The 18,421-nt window shown below is 45.4% G+C and overlaps 2 protein-coding genes across 5 annotated transcripts; one reads left to right on the plus strand and one right to left on the minus strand.

The window, feature by feature from the left end:
- Positions 1-11: 11 nt before the first annotated feature.
- On the plus strand, positions 12-2,607 carry LOC103316271 (putative ankyrin repeat protein RF_0381). The gene is made up of 4 exons (XM_008209395.4): positions 12-287; positions 365-675; positions 764-1,268; positions 1,408-2,607. The coding sequence occupies exons 1-4, from the start codon at positions 273-275 to the stop codon at positions 2,419-2,421; spliced, it is 1,845 nt and encodes a 614-aa protein (XP_008207617.1). The 5' UTR covers positions 12-272; the 3' UTR covers positions 2,422-2,607.
- Positions 2,608-3,056: 449 nt separating this feature from the next.
- Positions 3,057-18,005, minus strand: LOC100121756 (nicotinamide/nicotinic acid mononucleotide adenylyltransferase 3). Of its 4 annotated transcripts, none has more exons than XM_031931520.2 (9): positions 17,616-18,005; positions 16,818-17,233; positions 16,642-16,743; positions 16,409-16,575; positions 15,996-16,096; positions 11,474-11,889; positions 10,878-10,979; positions 10,527-10,699; positions 3,057-4,072 (listed from the first exon to the last, which is right to left on the minus strand). In XM_031931520.2, the coding sequence occupies exons 1-9, from the start codon at positions 17,770-17,772 to the stop codon at positions 3,883-3,885; spliced, it is 1,824 nt and encodes a 607-aa protein (XP_031787380.1). In that variant the 5' UTR covers positions 17,773-18,005; the 3' UTR covers positions 3,057-3,882. The 4 variants fall into 4 exon arrangements, with proteins under 4 accessions (XP_031787380.1, XP_008207057.1, XP_031787379.1 ...); XM_008208835.4 differs by having other exon boundaries at positions 3,057-9,527; XM_031931519.2 differs by lacking the exons at positions 16,409-16,575; positions 16,642-16,743; positions 16,818-17,233; positions 17,616-18,005 and adding an exon at positions 16,200-16,328 and having other exon boundaries at positions 3,057-9,527.
- Between the last annotated feature and the right edge of the window lie 416 nt (positions 18,006-18,421).

Consider the following 18,421-nt stretch of genomic DNA (forward strand, 5'->3'; position numbering starts at 1 on the left):
TCCGAAAACCCTATAGGCCTATAGCACGCTTCTACCTGGGAATTTCCGAAAAAGGCGGGGCAGGTCGGAGCGCCCCTTCTTACGGTCTACGCCGGTGCATTTCCCTACAGTCTCGCAAATGCAATTTTCAGTATAGCTCAGTTTAGCAAACGGCGTCGTAGTGGTCACGTCGACGTACGCCGCTTGAAAAATTTCCAAGTTAAGAAGCGTCCCTTATACTTTCCGGCTCTTTCAGTCCAGTTTACCGGTGTGTTTCCAGAAGTACAGACGCTATGGATCAATTTTTCGTAAGTGTTATAACTATTACATTGTAGTTTTTGTGAAATTTGTTGAAATAAGCTCTAATTTGTGAATAAAATTCTAGCTACAAAAAAATGGTTGGAATTGGAGTCAAGTGCACGGTGCCATCGAACGAAGCGATGAGGCCGAAATTCAGAGCCTTCTCGGCAATACGCCTGTATTACTATACAGAGATAAAAACAACAACACGTTACTGCACTTGTCTGCCAGAATCGGCAATTATGCACTGACCCAAAAATATATGGATCGTCACGGTATCGATCCTAACTCAATCAATTATTCTGGCGAGACGCCGCTTATGCTAGCTGCCCAATCGAACCAGCTCGAGATAGTGAAGCTGCTCATTGAATACGGTGCCAACGTCCTATGCAAGAGGTAAGACACGAGTTATACGATAAATTTTTACATCATCGAAAATTTCTCATCGATTATTTCAAAACTAAAATTTTCATCTATCTTCCAGGAACGACGGTCGAACAGCACTCCACTTCGCAATCCCATCCAAGAACCCGGCCATCTTAAACCTGCTCATCGACCAAGACAAGGAAATCCTGAATATGATGGACTGGCGTGGAATTACAGCTCTGCATACGGCCGTGAGTCGTGGAAGCTACGAGCTCGTGGACATTCTCATAAGTCGAGGCATCGACGTAGATCGAGGTCTGGTCGGGTACACTTCGCTGCACGCAGCTTTGAAAAACAGAGACACGTTGATGACCGAAAAAATTCTGGCCGCCGGTGCCAAGAATGTCTTTTTCGAGTTCGCCCAAGGCGCTACCGCGCTGCACTTGGCTGTCTGGATGAAGAGCGTCAGAATCACAAACCAGATTTTGGATAGGGGTGCAGATATCAATGCCAGAGACGACGACGGACTGACTGCTTTGCATGATGCTATCATTGCCTCCGACTACGACCAGGTCGCCTTGCTCGTGGCTAGAGGAGCTAACTTGAACGCGAAAACCAATACTGTAAGCATCTCGACTGTTCGCTCAATTTTTTTTTCCAAAAATTTAAAAATATTTAAAATCAAACATTTTTCTCCCGCATTTGCGGGAATAAATAATTTTTGTTCGTCATAATAATCGTCGTTTGTCATCGCCTTTTCAGCAAAAGACGCCGCTTCACTGTGCCGCAATTAACAAAGATCCTCGAAGTTCTCAGAATATATTGAAGCTCCTACTTTCTCGAAAGTGCAATGTGAACGCGCGTAATCAGAGGGGCTCCACCCCCCTCCACTTTATCGTTAAGCTTGGCACGTTCGAGGATTTGAAGCTTATGACCGCTGCCGGAGGAGACGTCAGTATACTAAACTATTTCGGTGAATCAGTTTTATACTCGGCGGTGGCCAACAAGGACCCTGAAATCTGTCGCTACCTCATCCGCGAAAACAAGCGCAACGTCAACCGGCACTGCTTACTAGGACTGTATCCTCTGCACATCGCTTGCAAAGGTGGACACGAAGAGGTCGCCACTGCGCTGATCGAGGCCGGAGCAAAAATCAACGTAACTTGCCTCACCGGCAAGTCGCCACTTCACTACGCGATCTACCACAATCGGCACAAGATCGTCGCAATCCTGCTGGAACACGGCGCGAATATCAACGGACCGAAAACGAAAGACATGATGCTCAGGTTGGCTACAGAGCGCAGAAGCCAGGTTGCCGCCAGGATCATAGTGAAGTTTCTAGCGAGACTCGAAGCCAAAGGGGTGGCCATCAGCCCAGCGGATTACCAATTGATTGCAAAGAAGGAAGAGTTACTGGAACTTCTGGAGCAATGCAGAGACGAGTTGAGGGCTATGATGGAACAAAACGTGATCAGCAGTGTAACTTTCTTCGACATACTTATTAACAGTACGCGAAACGTACTGTTAGGGTACGTGAGGAACGAGGACTTCCTCAGAAATTTCGAGGGACGAGTGCACCGCTTCCCCTATTACGAACCCACGCTTAGGTCCAATATTAACTGGGCAGTGCAGAGAGACAGATTCCAACGGTCCGTGTCTAGCCTCATGTGCGAGGTGCTTCCAATAGAGGACCCGCAACACTTGATCATCCAGAATATCGTTCGGTTTTTGGACGAGAACGATGTGCCAAATTGGCAGAAGATCGAGGAAGCGTGAGGATTCGACGAGTTTTTAAACTCTGAAAAATCGACGACTGAGGATAAAACCAACGAAGCCTTGTGCGAAATTTGCGTTTTCGCACGTTGTTCCTATTATAACATAATATGTACTGTTTTTAATTTTTTCTACTGAACTGTAACTCATAAAGATGCATTTGCAATAAAAATATGATATGAAATTATACCTAACTGTTTGGCTTGTTAAAATTATTTGCGATATAATTTTTATTGATATATCCCAATCTTCCGACATATATTTTGTACGTTCGCCAAATTGCGCTGCGCAGCGGCAATAAAATCCGTCGTATCCCTGCCTTGAACGCAGGTATGATCAAGTCTAGACGACGACTGGATTTTCCCGACCTTAATTATTGGGATCGGTGCCAGAGATGCGATTTCGTGTCATTAGGCGCTCTCTACCTGGAACGACTCCACCCCTCTGTCTACCCCTGAGTCGCCCCATCCTTTGTACTACCTTGAATCCACCTAACCTGATGGTCTCACTATAATAGATATAGATATTTATGAAGTATATTTGTGCTAGTTGGAATAGATGAATAAATAAATAAAATCTGAACTGCAAAAAATATCATCTTTCAAGACAATGGTGACATGGCAGAATAAAGAAAGAAATTTTGCTTTATAAATGTATTTCTTTTATTCAATATCATTTGCCCTCTCGTTTCGTTTACATTTCGCCGAATAATATATCTCAGCATAATACGCATGCCTCCGTCCCACACATGTATGCACGTTCAATTGCTATTCTCTACGCTCATATAGTACAAACATATACAACATGAAAACTATATACGTTATACGGTAGCAACTTTGATTCCGAATCGCAAATTCGGAGCCCGATTCAAGTTATACACGTCGATCTCGTTGCGGGGTGCGGACACGTACTGGCGATAAAAATTGATCACTTTTTTTTAAATTTTTTAAATCATTCAGTCGTCCTTATTGTTCTAGTATTTTTATTCATCCCTTTTTTTCATCCGCCTCGAAGCACAAAGTTCTCCATGTTACATGATCATCGTATAGTATATAAGGTAGATTATTAGGTGGTAAATGGAATAATCGGCTGTCGATACGCACTCATTAATCAAAAAGACATCGAATGTATAATCATCATGCGGGAGGAAAATATACAGAGCTTCATACGCTTGCGTAAAAATATAGAAGGCTTTTCAGTATAGAACACCGATGATAGATCAGAGGATAGAATCTCGTTACGTCCATTTTTTAAGTTAACAATTAGTATGCGCCTTAATTTGATGAGTCTATCTAATTAACATTAATAAACAACTAAACTGAACTAATTCTAATACAGAGTAATATCATTCAAAATTGACTAAAAAAACTCATGCTAAGCTCGCCAGCTCGAGATTCGAATTCGCCGTATAGACAATTTGGCAACTTCCGCTCTGTATACATCAAGAGCATTGAAAAACCGCGCTCAAATTCGAATCTTGAGGGTGAACTCGACGCAGTCCCCACTGGTGATCCTGATCTTCCTGGTCTTCTCGTGCTTCTTCTCCCTCGACCTTGAGGCCTCTCTAGTCTCCTTTGGGACGATCTTGTAACCTGCCTCCCGGGCGAGTCTCTCGAAGGCCTCCTTCAAACTCGCGGGCGTCGCAGCACTTGGCCCTGAAAAAAGAACAATGCGCGCGTCGGCTGCGTTTAGAGCTTCGTCGTCCTCTGCCGCGGCTGTGTCAGTGTCCATGGTTCCAGTAGTGCGCTTCCGATAAAATTTTTTTTATCTCTGTGCAAGTGTACATGCGCTTCGTCTGAGGGTATATTACAGTCGAATTCGAGAAGAATCAGCGGGGGACAATGAGGCATTTTTTCGATGATATAAGGGTAGATTCATATAAGGTTCGCCTTTGTGCCGCGCGGAGCTTCGTTATTGTTCCTCGAGGAATGCCGAGAAGAGAAGATTCGCCGCGATGACGTCAAGCGCGGCGGGGCGAGGCTTTGCGCGCGTCTCTCGGTGAATTTTCAAGATATTGCCAGCTAGGGGGTGCACTGTTTCAAAGGCTTGCGGGCCGAGTTATTAAAAATGTTGTTGGAGCCATTGAATCCGACAGATTCGAAAGAATTGAGCTATGTGTGCCGAGCGAGGCATGAAAAATTTAACGTATAGCATGTCGTCCGAAAATTTGATTCGTCGAGTTGAAAAATATAAGAAAAAGCAGAGGAAGATCCATTTCTTAGCGAGTGAGAGAGCTATGCTTTTACTTTATCGTTTGATTTTTAGTCACTTTTTTAAAGCTTTGGTCACGTTCACAGTTTAGATACATTTGGTTTTAAGGTTGATTCTTTTTGTAATAGGAGATGATTAACTTGGATGATACATATAAAACCAAAAGAATTTGTCACATAAAAATTCGTAAATTATCAAAAGACCAACATCTACGAACAGACAAGATCATGATAAACATCGATTATAAATTATAAAAATAACTTATCGAGCATTGGTAAATCTAGCATTCGCCAAACAAAATATAGGTCAAAGCTATATATCTATAAAGTAAAATTGATACAGAAACGTCATTCCGTACTATACATAGGTATAAGCAACGATTATCCGTCACTTTTGGCAACGCAAAGTACGCTACATTGCTATAAAAAACGCCGTCTCGCTAAGTCAGTTTAGTTTTTTTCTCTCTATAAATATAAATATATGAAAAACTCGCCGCTACGGCTTTTTCAAGTAGACGTCTATAAGGTCCGCGTTTATAATCAAAGTAGAAACTTAATAGACTATAGGTGTACGTACGTGGTAAAAAAAGTCTTCCGCCTGGGCAACTTTTTCACATCGACACGTAACTCAACATAGACAATTTTTTTTCATGCAACTATATGTATATAATTTTATGCATAACGGGAGGAACGACCATGAGTTTGTTTTTCGTCGTGTGTAAGAAAATTTCGCACGTTTTATCTTAAATTTTATCGCTGATGTAATCAGCGTGTAAACGCCCTTGTGTAAAACACTTTCAAAGTGAGAAGACTTTAATTTCTGTAAATATTGGCACTGACGTACGTAATTCAAAGGTCGCGTGTTTACAATGTAGAATCGCGGGGGAGAGAATCATACATAATAATATTATTTCAAACGATAAAATATATGGCTCAGTGAAATTCGTTTCTTTTGGTCTACGCACTCGTGTATATAGTTTCTCGCGAGGAACGTTGATGTCTCCTTATTTAAAGATTACATACTCGGAAAAATAAATAAATGATCCTTTAACTGCGCGTTCGTCTTGTACATAGCAACATTTGGAACCTTTTTGTCTCTACGTCATATACGTTCCTTAATAACGTGCATTATATATAATAAAGATTATATATATAAAATCTTTATTATATAATTTGTTTCTAATTTTCGGAAATTCATATACTTATAATAAGAGCCTTTACAACCACTTTCGTTTCTTTTTTTAAATGCTTACTTCGTTTATATACCAATCATATGTGTATATATATTTAATGTATATATAACGTGTATAATTATATGAATTAGCTAAGACTCGTATATTGACATGTGTCCAGGATTGTCATGTAAACTCTTCTTTTTAAAGCCTATGAATCTCATTTGTCCTCGAAAACATTCGCATCTCGCGCAAGTCCGATGCTTGGCACATGTTTGGCAACATATTATTTTCTCTTTTCTCGCTTTACGTTATAATATATTCGTGTACACCAATTCCTCTATACAATCCCTCGCTTTTCTATGCTCTTCTTTCTTAAGTCATTAATTGATCTCGTTAAAACTCACAGCATATGAAATCAGAGTTCGACGTTTAATAGTCACTTCGTCAACTGCGTTTTTTTTGTTGATAAAAAAGTGAAATACCGACAAGAATAAACAAACGCCCTTTTCGTTCGAACTAATTTGGATTTCCATTATATTGATCTATTCTCCGTACAGCGCACCGAAACGGAAAGCTGGTAAATTAAAATTTTAATTAATGAAAATTCAAATTGGAAATCCATTAACACGCAGTCGAGAGCGACGTCAAAGGTTTAATTGGCTTTTCGTTATAACGTTCACCTGTTTCGCGTCAAACAACGTCTTTCAAAGGGGAAAAAAAATTTTGTCGATAAAGCAAGCATCCGGGCTACGAAAGGTGTCAACGCAAAATGTTGTGTTCACACGATCGTGGCAAAACCTTTAAAATAATAATAATAATAATAATAATTAGCGATAATTTAACAAACAAATACGTATAAACTAGTGTCTATTCGATATACTCTCTGTACAATACGATACAATTCTCTTTCGCAGTCCAACGTCAAAAAATAGACTTTCAAAATTCAAAACATTACAGAACCGACCGCTCCGTCATCTCCTCGCGTCGCTATAATAGTCTTTGCGCTTGAACCAAATTGATTTCTTTAATAACGCTTCTATAATCGGAAATGGGCAAATCCTCAAATTGATTGTTTCCTTGTGATACGTATATAGCAATATACGTCGCGTTTAACGTGGCGATCGACTTTGTGGAATTGGTATGTGTGTATAATCGTTTTTAACGTTAAAATATTTCGTTGTCTGTTAAAAAACCTCGTTCTCGGCGTTACACGGTTGGCACGCGAATATCAACATCAAATCATCGGAGAGGAAGACACGACACCACAACTAACGAATCCTTTAAAAACTCTGTCTAAGGACATAACTCATCGTACAGCTTAAAACTTTAGTAAAACCTTGATATAAAAAAGTGTTAAACTTCTTCGCCTACACCTTAAAAAATACGCGACAACCACTGCTGCGATATGTTAACGGCAATTCCACAAGCTCGATGCCACCTCGCCGATTAAATAAAGCGGCTATAACCGAACGGAAACTATAACAATAACCATCACTACAAAATAATCTCTTTGCTACAGTCATTGCCCATATCCTCGCCCTATAACACAGTCTCCTTTTGGCTGATGATCTTGATGCCGTGCTTCGTGAGAATCATCTTGATGGTATCGCTGTCCCTGATCTTGACGGTCCTGACCGCACTGCTCGTAGTCACCCCGTTATCGTCCGTATCGGCGTTCTCTTCGAGAGAGTCGAGGTTGTCCCCGGACGAGTCGAATCTCCCAACGTTGTCAGCTGATCTTCTGAGTGACCTGCTCCTCGCGACCCTCGGCCTGATGCTGTCAGCCGATGTCATGAATTTGTTATCACGGGATTTGGAAAATTTCTCGCCGCTCGATCTGAAGGACATCCGGTTCTGCAAGTTGTCCACCGAGGAGAACCTGCGCTTCTCCTGGGCCGCTCTGTCGGCAGCGTTTCTAGTCTTGGCGTAAGATCCCTTGCGGCTGACTCTTTTGTCCCTACCCCCGATGCTCAGACTCCGAGACATGGCTACCTCGTCCTTCGGAGCCCCGGCGTACCTGTAACTCTCAGCCTCGCTCATTGGCTGATGTCTCGGGAGTAGCGGAGGTTGACGGTGTCGAGGTGTGATGTTGACGTAAAGGGGCTCTGGTTGACTGCAGGTGTCGAGAGAGGCGCGCAGCCGGCAGTCTTGCAGTCCGCAGTTGTCGATCTCGAATCGGTCGTCTTCGAGGGTCGAGCGCCCGTAGCTGCCCTTGCTGATCTCGATGGTTGACTTCGCCTTTGGAAGACTCAACGGCATTGGCCTGGAGTTGATGACTGAGCTTTTAGGGTCAGAGGTCAGAGGTTCGTCAGCACTCGTGGCCGGCTCACCGCAGATCTCGCAGATCTCGGCGGTTTCGCTCAGACTCTGCGCGTGAGTCATCGCCGCGTTGTTGCAATCGTTCGAGTCGTCCCTGAGATTACACGAGCTGCAAATGTCGCACTCGGTTGAGTCCTCGTCCTCCGGGGAACTGCAGTTCGACCTGATGGTGTAGAACACGTCAGCGGACGAAGGCTGCTCGAAGCAACAGGCCGAGCAGAACTCCTCCGTCGGCGCGTCAAACTCCTGCGCCGTCACCAGTTGACTCGTGCTGTCGGACTTGAGCTTGGTTGACGCGATGGTGTCGTCGCAGTAGGATATCTCGCCGGGTTTGAGACTCATGACCACGTTGCGCTTGATGGACTCGAAGCTCTTGGACTTCTTCGACATCGACTCCATGACGTTCCTAGCGCCGACGTTGGTTTCGTTCAGGTTGATGGAGTCGAGACTACCCTGCAGCTGCTGACGCTGGTTGATCGGCTTGCCGTCATTGATGATCAACCGCAGTCGCTTGATGTAGCTGATGTCGTCCTCGAACAGCTTCGTGTTCTTCTTCAGCTCGTCTTCCACCACCTTCTCCTTCTCCTCGACGGTCTTCTCCTCGGTTGACTCGGGCGTGCTGTCGATCAACTCGAGCTTCAGCCTCTCGTCCTCGACGCTCTCTTCCTCCTTCGACCTGTCGCTGTCCTCGTCGTCGGTTTTCTTGCCCTTTCTTGAGCTGACCAGGGATTTGACGTACTTGCCATCGATCTCGAACTTTGTGGCCTGTGAGTCCGAGTCCGGACAATCGTACCCCAGAGACTCCTCGGCCCCCTTGGGCATCGTATCGTCGGAGCCGTTTCCCAGCCCGTTGTTCCGCACCGACGTCTCTATCGCGTCCTCCGAGCTCTCATCGTACGTGATAGACAGCGCGTCCTCCTCTCTGTCGTTGCTGTAGGTGTTGTCGCAGAGGGTCGCAAGCTCGCTCTCGGTCGTGTCCTCGAAAGCCAGAAGCTCGTTTCTGGCTCGTGCGCTGCCTGGCAGCTCGACGGGGCTGTGAACGCGCGGACTCTGCAGCGGCAGAAGCGACGAGGAGGACGACTCGCCCCCTGTCAGATGGAGCGAGTCGTTGACGATGCTCCGGAAGAACTTCTCGCGAGCCAGCTCCGTCGTACTGGCCGAGTCATCGGAGTTGTAGCTGCTGTTCTGGAGGTTCTTCTGGAGCACCGTCTCGGGCAATGACCCGTCCTCGTCGTTCGTCGCCTCTGCCGTTGTCCTGGTCGTAGTCGTGGGCTCGCAGGGACTCGTGTCGCGCATGGGAACGTCGCTTGGCGACCGCGTCAGGAAAGCGTCGTCGGCCTGGCTCTTGGCCTCGTCTACGTCGAGATAGTCGGTCGAGGAGTGAATGGAGGAATATTCCAACTTACTTTTGCGCGTCCAGTGAGTTTCGTTGGGACGTCAGTGGCGATGACGGTAGAGAAGAGGGCAGCGTGAAACAAGAGAGACATTTTGAGAAGGATTTAGTTGTGCGACAGCTGGATGTGGGCATCTTTTCACTGTCGAAACGTAAATTTGGCTTACTAGGCAATGTTGGAAAATTATTTTCGATATCACGAAAGATACCCGCCTCCGCTGGCAATAGAATTACGAGAACAAGCAAAAAATAAAACACAAAAATTCAAATACGTAAGAACAGTTTATTCAAAATATTTTGGTCACGTCCAGGACTTTCTTATAAAGATCATTCGATCGCATCGGTGGCCCGAAGCGAAAAGTAAAAATAGTCAGCAAATGTATCCGTCCCACGTTACTTTATTTCCAGAGATCAATATATCATCTCTACACCGAAGAATCATTCTCACTGTTTCAGCACCAATCGAATGCATCATCATCATTGTATAAAATTTGGCTGAAACTTCGCTTCGAGCCGCCTTGAACAGCTCACTTAGTATTTATACAACTGGAAGACGCAAAGGAAGACAAGACTAATGGAATCCTTCTAAAGAGGCAGCCTTCGTTTCGAAAAGTACTCTGATACTTAACCTACATCAATATTGGAACTTCTTTGCAACGTGAGATAGAAAAAAAAGAATAAGCCCGAGAGAAGTTCTAAGGTGAATCAGAGCTACGCCTCCTTTCGCCGGCTCTCCTCGGCAATTAAAACTCCTCCGCAACATCGATGTATCAACCGACGGAACAGCCCTCGCCAAGCTTCTCTCACGGTTGTAAAAACCTAAGTTTCTACGTCTATATAGATAACTACATAACTATACGTATACTATCTCTAGCTTTTTCAGATACATCTCGGCACGGCCAAGTACACATCCTATCATAAATAAAACACACGTACAAAAATAATAACGCTATTCGTCTACGAGCGCGACAAAGAAAAAAGATAACAATGAATCTTCAGCCGTTGACTCACGTGTGCTGGTAGTGGTCCGGATTTTTGGAGTTGTATATTTTGTATGTGTAGATGTACTCCAAGACGGAGTCGTGCAGCAGGTACTTGACGCTCTCGCCGCGCTTCAAAGCCCTCCTTATGCGCGTCGAGCTCACCTCGTTCGGAATCCACTCGGTCACTATGTGTATGTTGTGCTGAAAGATGGGCAAAGGGAGGGAGAAGGAAAAGAGGTTGCGGTGAGATTAATTCGACGTCTGCTGCAGTCTAATATCGGAAAAAGTTCGCTCGTGCAACGAGCAAGAGAGAGAGAGAGAGAGAGAGAGAGAGAGAGAGAGGAAGAGAGAGAAGTTTATGCGCTTTGCAAAAACTTACCAAATGCTTGGCGAGGATATCAGAGTCGTAGATGAACTTGTAGGGATTGGAGCCCACCCGCGTTATGACTATTAGACCGTATCTACCCACGATCTCCTCGATCTGTACAGAATTCAGGTATATAGCTATGCATAATATGTAGGTGTACAAGTGTGCAACACGCGTTGCGGTCGGAGCTGGCGTCGATCGAATACAACCGCGCGACTAGCGGTCAGTCAAACCGTTAGCAGCCCCGCTGAAGCGAAACTAATTTATCTTTGATCGAGCGGCAATCAAGCCGCTTGGAATTGAATTTTCAGCCTGGTAGTAAACCGAATTTCTCGCGCGCGTCTGTGTCTCGTGAACTCGCGAGTTTCTTTCCGCGTCTTCGAAAGACAGCTCTCCGGCTAATGGAGCAGCGCGTGCTCTCGCGAAATAATTTAACGGCCTGCTACCGTAACAGGGTTTTCAACTTGGCACTCGTAGCAAATCAAAACTTTCAGAATTTCCACTCCTCAGCGCGAACAATTTCCGTAACTCGTTCGAATGGAAGCGAATTGAAATTCCCCGGGAAACGAAGTATTTTCATGCTAATAACGACTTGAATAGAGACTCACATCCTCCTCGGCCCAGAGTCCGGGCGTCGCGAAGCTCTCGAGCAGATCACCGCCGCACAGAAGCTTGATCCTCACGGGGCTCGGATCGCCCGTGTCGCCGTTCCTCAGAACATCGGGTATCCACGTCAGATCTTCCTCGTCGACGTTGCTGTTCGCCGCCGCCTGGCCTTGCACCACCTCGTCGAGGAGCGTCTGATGATGCTGCAAGCTCTGGCGCGTTCTCGTCCAGGCCTTCTGCCGAAGCTCCCACTTACTCAGTCGAATCCAGTCGCTGTCGTGCAGCGCGCATTTCAGCATCTCCTCTCGGTGCTCGCCGGCAGCCAGCTCGCTCTTGGCATAGGCGTCGTTCACCGGGGATATCACTCCACCCAGCACCACGTGCGTCCCCAGCGAGTGCAGGTGGTCACGAGCTCGTTCTGCAATGAGAAATAGACGCGCACCAGCGGATGAGTTATCGGGAAAGTAATTAAAAGGCTGCTAGCTGAGGGGGGCGGGTTAGCGGACCGGAAATTTATGTGCGGCTGATGAAGCGCTGAAATTTCGAGCTTTAAATGTTGTGTAAGCGTTGAATTATACAGCCGAGCTAGACGTTGTTAATGGACTCCGCGGCAAAAAAATTATCCGAGGAAAAATTGCAGCGCCAGAGAGCTAGACGTTCAATTCCCGAGACAGCCGGAATTTCCAGGGCTGCACGCTGCAGCAGAGACGAATTTTGCGCGTCAACGTTGATGAGTAGTAGAAAGTTTATGGCTCCGGCTTGAGTTGCAAATTTCAGCTTCTGTGTGTAGCGCGGCTGATTGCGAGAATTGCGAAGATAAATAAGCCTCCCTGGCGATGGCGAACTTTCCTTCCAAGATTAATGAAAATATGCGCGCAGCTTTTTAATCTCGTTATAAGCCCTGGATTCAGCGCGCGGATTTGCATACGAGCCTCGCTGAGTAAATTAGAGCGGAACTGTAACGTTAGCGGGAAGACGTGTTGTTTCAAACAACGCAAGCGCGCTTTTGAATTCTAATTTCGTCCACCGCGTACATCTCTCTCGTCCACTTTGACGTGTCCCTCTCTCGCTTCAATAAAATCGCGCAATATTTACCCGCCGCAATGGAAAACTCGCTGATGAAAAATTCCACAAGCTTCACCGCGCGGAACAATTTCCATTCGCAATGGCCGCATCGACGAGGGATATAATCGCGAGAGAGAGAGAGAGAGAGAGAGAGAGAGAGAGAGAGAGAGAGAGACGAGCTGTCTTATCTCGAGTAATTCATGCACTGGCAGTAGTTGTAGCGTCGCGTTATCGCGTACAGATATAGCCGAGCGCGTTACGATGATGAGGACGGGGAATTGCGGTGTATTTACGCCCCAAAGACGACGTCGACGAGGACGACTGGAGATGCAGCGCAGAGTAATTATACCTCTGCGGAGGCGGAATTGCTGCGCTTTAATTTGATGGTTAATTTTCAAGCCACCGCGCCGGTACGTGTGATTCTCCGAGGGCAGACATCGTCGCTGACGATAAGACTTCGCTGGGATACTCCCGCGACAAAGGCAGTCAAGTTTAATTATTTCGAGCTGCGTGTTTGGATAGCTTCGAGCAAAAAAAAGTTGAAATTTCTCATTCACTCCGCGAGTAGGTCAGGAAGATCATCGTCAGCCGCGCGGAACTAATCCCCTCTATACTTTCCGGGAAATTTATTCAATGAGTGCGCGCGCGCGCCTTTGATAGTCAATTTCCCCAACTTTTTCTCGGCAGCAAACAAAAGCACAGCAGTAGTAGCGTGTACGTACACGCGGTGGAGAGCTTGTTTCCGCGGGAATTATGAGTTTATCAAGCGACTTTCTGTCCCGCGCGCGCGACGTGGATTTATATCGTTCGCTACCGCGAAACTCCTCCAACATTCATCTCTTGACTTTTCATCCCTGAAATGGTACACACACACACACACACCCGCCTCTCGGATCTTATTCTCCTCTCGTGCGAAACTATACGTCCATTTAACGCCCTGTATCGCTGCACACGAGCTTTTGAATAAAACTTCATCGGCCCTGTTTCTTCTCTTTTCTTTTCCCATCGCCGTGTATATAAAAGTATCGTAAAAGCTATATTTATACGGCGCGCAGCGAAAATAAAACTCTTAAGATTCATAAAGAACGGATTAAAAAGCCCTCCGCCGTTCTTTATAATAAGCGCGCTCGGCGCGCGTAGCCATGCGCGCGTAATACAATCAGTCCACCTATACGAGCGCTCTGACCTATAATTCAGTCCGCAATTAATTTAGCTAAGCAGAGAGAGAGAGAGAGAGAGAGAGAGAGAGAGAGAGAGAGAGAGAGAGAGAGAGAGAGGGAAAAAAAGTAGGCAACGAAAATACCAGCTATACAGCCATACTACCGCCGCACCTAGTATAGAAATTGTATACTCCCTCTTTCTAGCTTGCGCGCATCAGCATATCAAAACGACGCGTTGAAAGATTCGCGAGCGTGCGAGCGAGCGTCCATTAGAATATATCGGAAATCCGCTTTTAAAAATAAAATAGGCCGGAGAAAAGCGAGCCAAGGTCGAATATTCCTCACGCTCTCCTACTTTGCATGTGCGGCTCTTTTCAGCGTGCTTTTTCGCTTTGGACTGCACGCACGCACACACACGTCCCTTCGAAGCTTTCCTCCTGCGAGGCATTGAATTTGGGGCGTACAAATGCGCGCGTTATTTACATCTCTTCTGGCGGGCCAACGGGGATTTATTTCGCGGGGTTTCTACTCTGCTTTTTTGCAACATCGGTGTATGCGCTTTTTCGGCTGGATTAAATGAAAACCGCTGCAGCACGGAGTGACTATATACGTTCGTGTACACCTGCAAGAGTCAGGCTGATAAAATTGAGACGTACGGGCTTCTTTCTCGCGTAAGCTTCGCTGGAGCGAACGAACGCTCATTGAAGCGAAAACGCGGGAGAAATGAGACTTTACGCGGACGGAACATTTTTGTCTGTGTGAAAAAGCTCTCCTGTGTGCGTATGTGCGAGGAAAAGGCGAAAAAGGAGATTCAAAGAATTAATTCCGCTCTCCAGTCGAGTGGGAGGTAACTAAAGCGAAAAGAGTAACGCCAGGTGGTTCTCGGAAAAAGATGTGTTTGTGTGTGTGCTTGCAAAAAATTGTTAAAGCGGAAAGCTGCTTAGGAGACTGACGGCCGAGAATAAATGGCGAGGAGATAAAAAGGACTCTCAAACTAATTAGCCAGAAACTCAATTACCTAATGACAACTTCGGAATGGGATAGTTTCGCATGACACTCGCTCTTCCTCGAGCGCGCGACGGGGACAAAAATTAGTCTTCCGTCGCGGAACATGATTTTAACAAGTTTGCGCCGAGTCCCAGGAAACGACGCCTATTATATTCAGTTGGCTTTCCAGCGCGCCGACGAGATACTTTTTTCATTCGACGACTCGCTCGGCTACGCGCGTTCGTTCTTTATTAACGAGAATAACGAGTTTCGCTTATGTACGCGAGCGCATAAAAATTAAACAAGTTCAGAAAGAGAGAGAGAGAGAGAGAAAGAGAGAGAGAGAGAGAGAGAGAGAGCTTCAAAGGGCAGCTTTTAATATACGCGCTTAGAGCAGGACGAGCGATGCGAATGCGATGCAGAATACCCCCGTGTTTCGTAACAATTTCCAGAGATAAGAGCCGTTGTAATCTTGTTTGCCGGATGTATTCGTGCCTATAAAACTTCCATTAGCCCGAGTGCCGTTTCATGCGCGCATTTTTCGCATTACACGTATAAGCGGTTTTGCCGCTGCGCTTTTCTGCGAGCAAACATTTTATCGACTCACTCTCGAAGCGTCGAGAAACACACACACACAGATGCATGAAGACAACGCGACGTTTATCATGCATTGATTGGTGTTCGTTAAGTCAATACTCCCGACGAGTGGAAGAACGAAAAAAAAAATCGTACAACAGAGGCGCCAATTTAAAAAGTCAATCAAACGCCAATACGTTTGTTATCCCAGCGGTCCAATCAAGGGGGGAGAGCGCGGGAACAAAAAATGCGCGCTCGATCACCAGCTATAAATACAAAAGCCTTCTCCCCCGCATATATAGAAGCACACTCTCATCGCGCGCAATAATCGAGATAGACACGCACACGTGCTTCCGCGGATCCGTATACATACATGTGCGATGCGACTCCCCCGAAAAAAGACCATCCTCGGCGAAAACAAAAGAGCGATATAGAGAGAGAGACAGAAAAAGGGTGCGATCATTCGAGGCAAGCTCTGACGTCAGGCCGGCGAAGATAGCTGTAAGCGATACTCCACCCTCGAGCGCGAGCAAGCGAGAGAGAGATACAGCTATATAGAGTATAGTTGTGTGTATAGACCGTCTCTTTCCAGCTCACGCAACAGCAGCAGCAGCAGCTGGCGAGGCGCGTTAAAAGCGCGTTATCGATCATGACCAGAGCTCCCGGTGTGCGTTGTGTGTCGTGGGGCCTAGGTATGTACACAGAGTGAACGACAAGGCTCTGGAGACACACTCACCGAACATCCGGAAGTGCATATGCGTCGGCGGGTTGTAGCTGCCGCACGACATCAGGATCACCCGGTGCTTAGGCTCTTGCTTCGTAAGCTCCATCGTCGTTCTGCGATATCAGCGGTACATGGTTGGCCACCGAAAAAAAAGAAAATTACTGCCGTCAGGAGAAGGAACTCTGTACTCTACTGTGCTTCGAACTATTTCAGTACTTTTTTTTCTCTCTTTCTTCTACCGAGTATTTCTATTCGGCTTTCGCTCGATGCGAGAGCGCCGAGCGTCGAGCGCGCACTGAGCGATGCTCTTTTACGAGCCGAGCTGCGGGTGCGAGCTCGCGCCTGCTCCGTGAGCTGAACTTGGCTTTGCGCATGACGGGGCTCTGCGATGGAGGGAAAGCCGTAGTTTTGATATTTTTACTCACAAATTACTTATTGGTTTGCGAGCTCCGTAGTAGTTGTTCTCGTAGATTGATTTCAGCACATTTTTGTTAACCAGCCACTGAATACTCTCGCCGCGATGCAGGGCTCGACGAATCCACGTGGAGTTCACCTCGTTTGGAATCCACTCGGTCACTACGTTTATGTAGCGCTGGAAGAGAAGAAAAATTAATCAACGAGTTCTTGAGAATCGAGCTTGAAGATGAGACATTGTTACAATGTATTTGCTGAGAATGTCAGAATTGTAAATAAATCTATTGATATTCTGTCCGTCCTCGTCTATGATTACTAATCCGTAATGGGTAAAAATTTCGGCTATCTGAAACGAGACATTGTCGTGAAATATTGTGCTATGTACGTATCTGGATAAACTTACTTTACACCTTGACTCACCTCCTCGTCAGTATAATGTCCAGGAGTCGTGATACTCTCCAACACATCCATACCACAAACTAATTTTATTTGTACACGTGGTACCCGAGGGCTGAGTCCTGCCATCAAGTAAGCTGCCGGTACCCACCTCTTTATTAATTTTGGATTATATATATTGTCATTATCTTTAGCCGCAATATAGTTCAGCACTGTTTGATGAAATCTTAAGGTTTCAAGAATACTTTTGGCCGTGTTTTGTTTGACTGCCCATTTGCTGATAGTCATCCATTGAGTGTATTCCATTGCTAATTCCAACAGCTTTACTCTCACGCTGCTGTCTTCCAGGCAAGGGTCATCGGAAGAATAATTGTTTATGGGTGAAATCGTACCACCAATTACTGTCATTCCCAATGATCGGAGGTGATCTCGTGCTCTTTCTAAACAGAAGAAAAAAATTGTGTAAGTGCATGGCGATTGAACTTCTTCTGGAAACACTCATGTGTGTCAAGTAATAATTATAGTCATGACTAAGGATAGCTTTGCTTGCGAATCACAGTATTATGAAAACGAACAATGACTCAAACGAGTCAGCAAAGCTTTTCATTTTCCCGCAGAATAGCTGCGCGAAGATCGCTGAAAAAATCTAAATGCCAACCAAGTTGCACATCTCTCTGTCTCTATTTGTGAAAGCTCGTATGTAAACATTGAAACATAACCCAACCAGCCGAGCATCTATTGCATCTTCTCGCGTCGGATTGAAAATGTAACTCTCTCGATAAACGCCAGCGCGAATTATTTTCAAACTTTTTTCTTACTCACCCAACCTCCTCAGGTGCATATTCGTCGGCGGATTGTATTTGCCGCAGCTTAGCAGAAGCACATCCTTCGTTGGCATCTGATTATTTATCGTCACTATTTTCTCCTTTTTTCCTGCTTGCGCTGCTTCGGCATCAGCCGTCTCGTATATCGTCTCCATTTTTGCCTCTCTTCTTCTATCTTACCCTGTTTATTAGATATATAAGATAACGCTACTCTATATAGCTAACAGTGAAAATTATAAACAATAAAGTGCAAGTGCAAAATGAACGACGCAGGTGCGAGAGCGAAGTGCACAGTTCGAACGTGAATCGCATACTGCTGATACTGCTGCAGTCAGATTTTAAGGTTAGGTTGGACTCTCTGTTGTCGGCCTATCGCAGCAGCGGCTGATGTGCACACATATATATGTACATATACATATATGCTACTGCTACGCATTTGCATATCTCGACTGTAGGTTATATAGCAGGCTGGCCGAGTGTGAACAGCTGATGCGGGTTTGAATAATCTTTATTTTTAGAACGCCTGAGGGACCTTTGTTTGCGGACACGGATTCTTCCTTATCAGTTCGGAAAGATTAGAGCTGTACGTTATATTATAATCTCGTTGCGCGAAAGTGATCGCTTTATTGATATTTTTTTCTATTGCAATTTCTTCAAAAATTTATAAAAACTGGATGATAAATATTATTTAAAAAGAGAACATAACAGAATGTTCTTTTGTTCTGGTTTATTTCAAAATAATCAATGCACAGCGGGTAAGGAGTTAATAAAATTACCGATTAAATAACGGCACTTTATCATAAT

Source organism: Nasonia vitripennis, chromosome 5 (genome assembly GCF_009193385.2).
Source record: "Nasonia vitripennis strain AsymCx chromosome 5, Nvit_psr_1.1, whole genome shotgun sequence".
Lineage (NCBI taxonomy): Eukaryota > Metazoa > Arthropoda > Insecta > Hymenoptera > Pteromalidae > Nasonia > Nasonia vitripennis.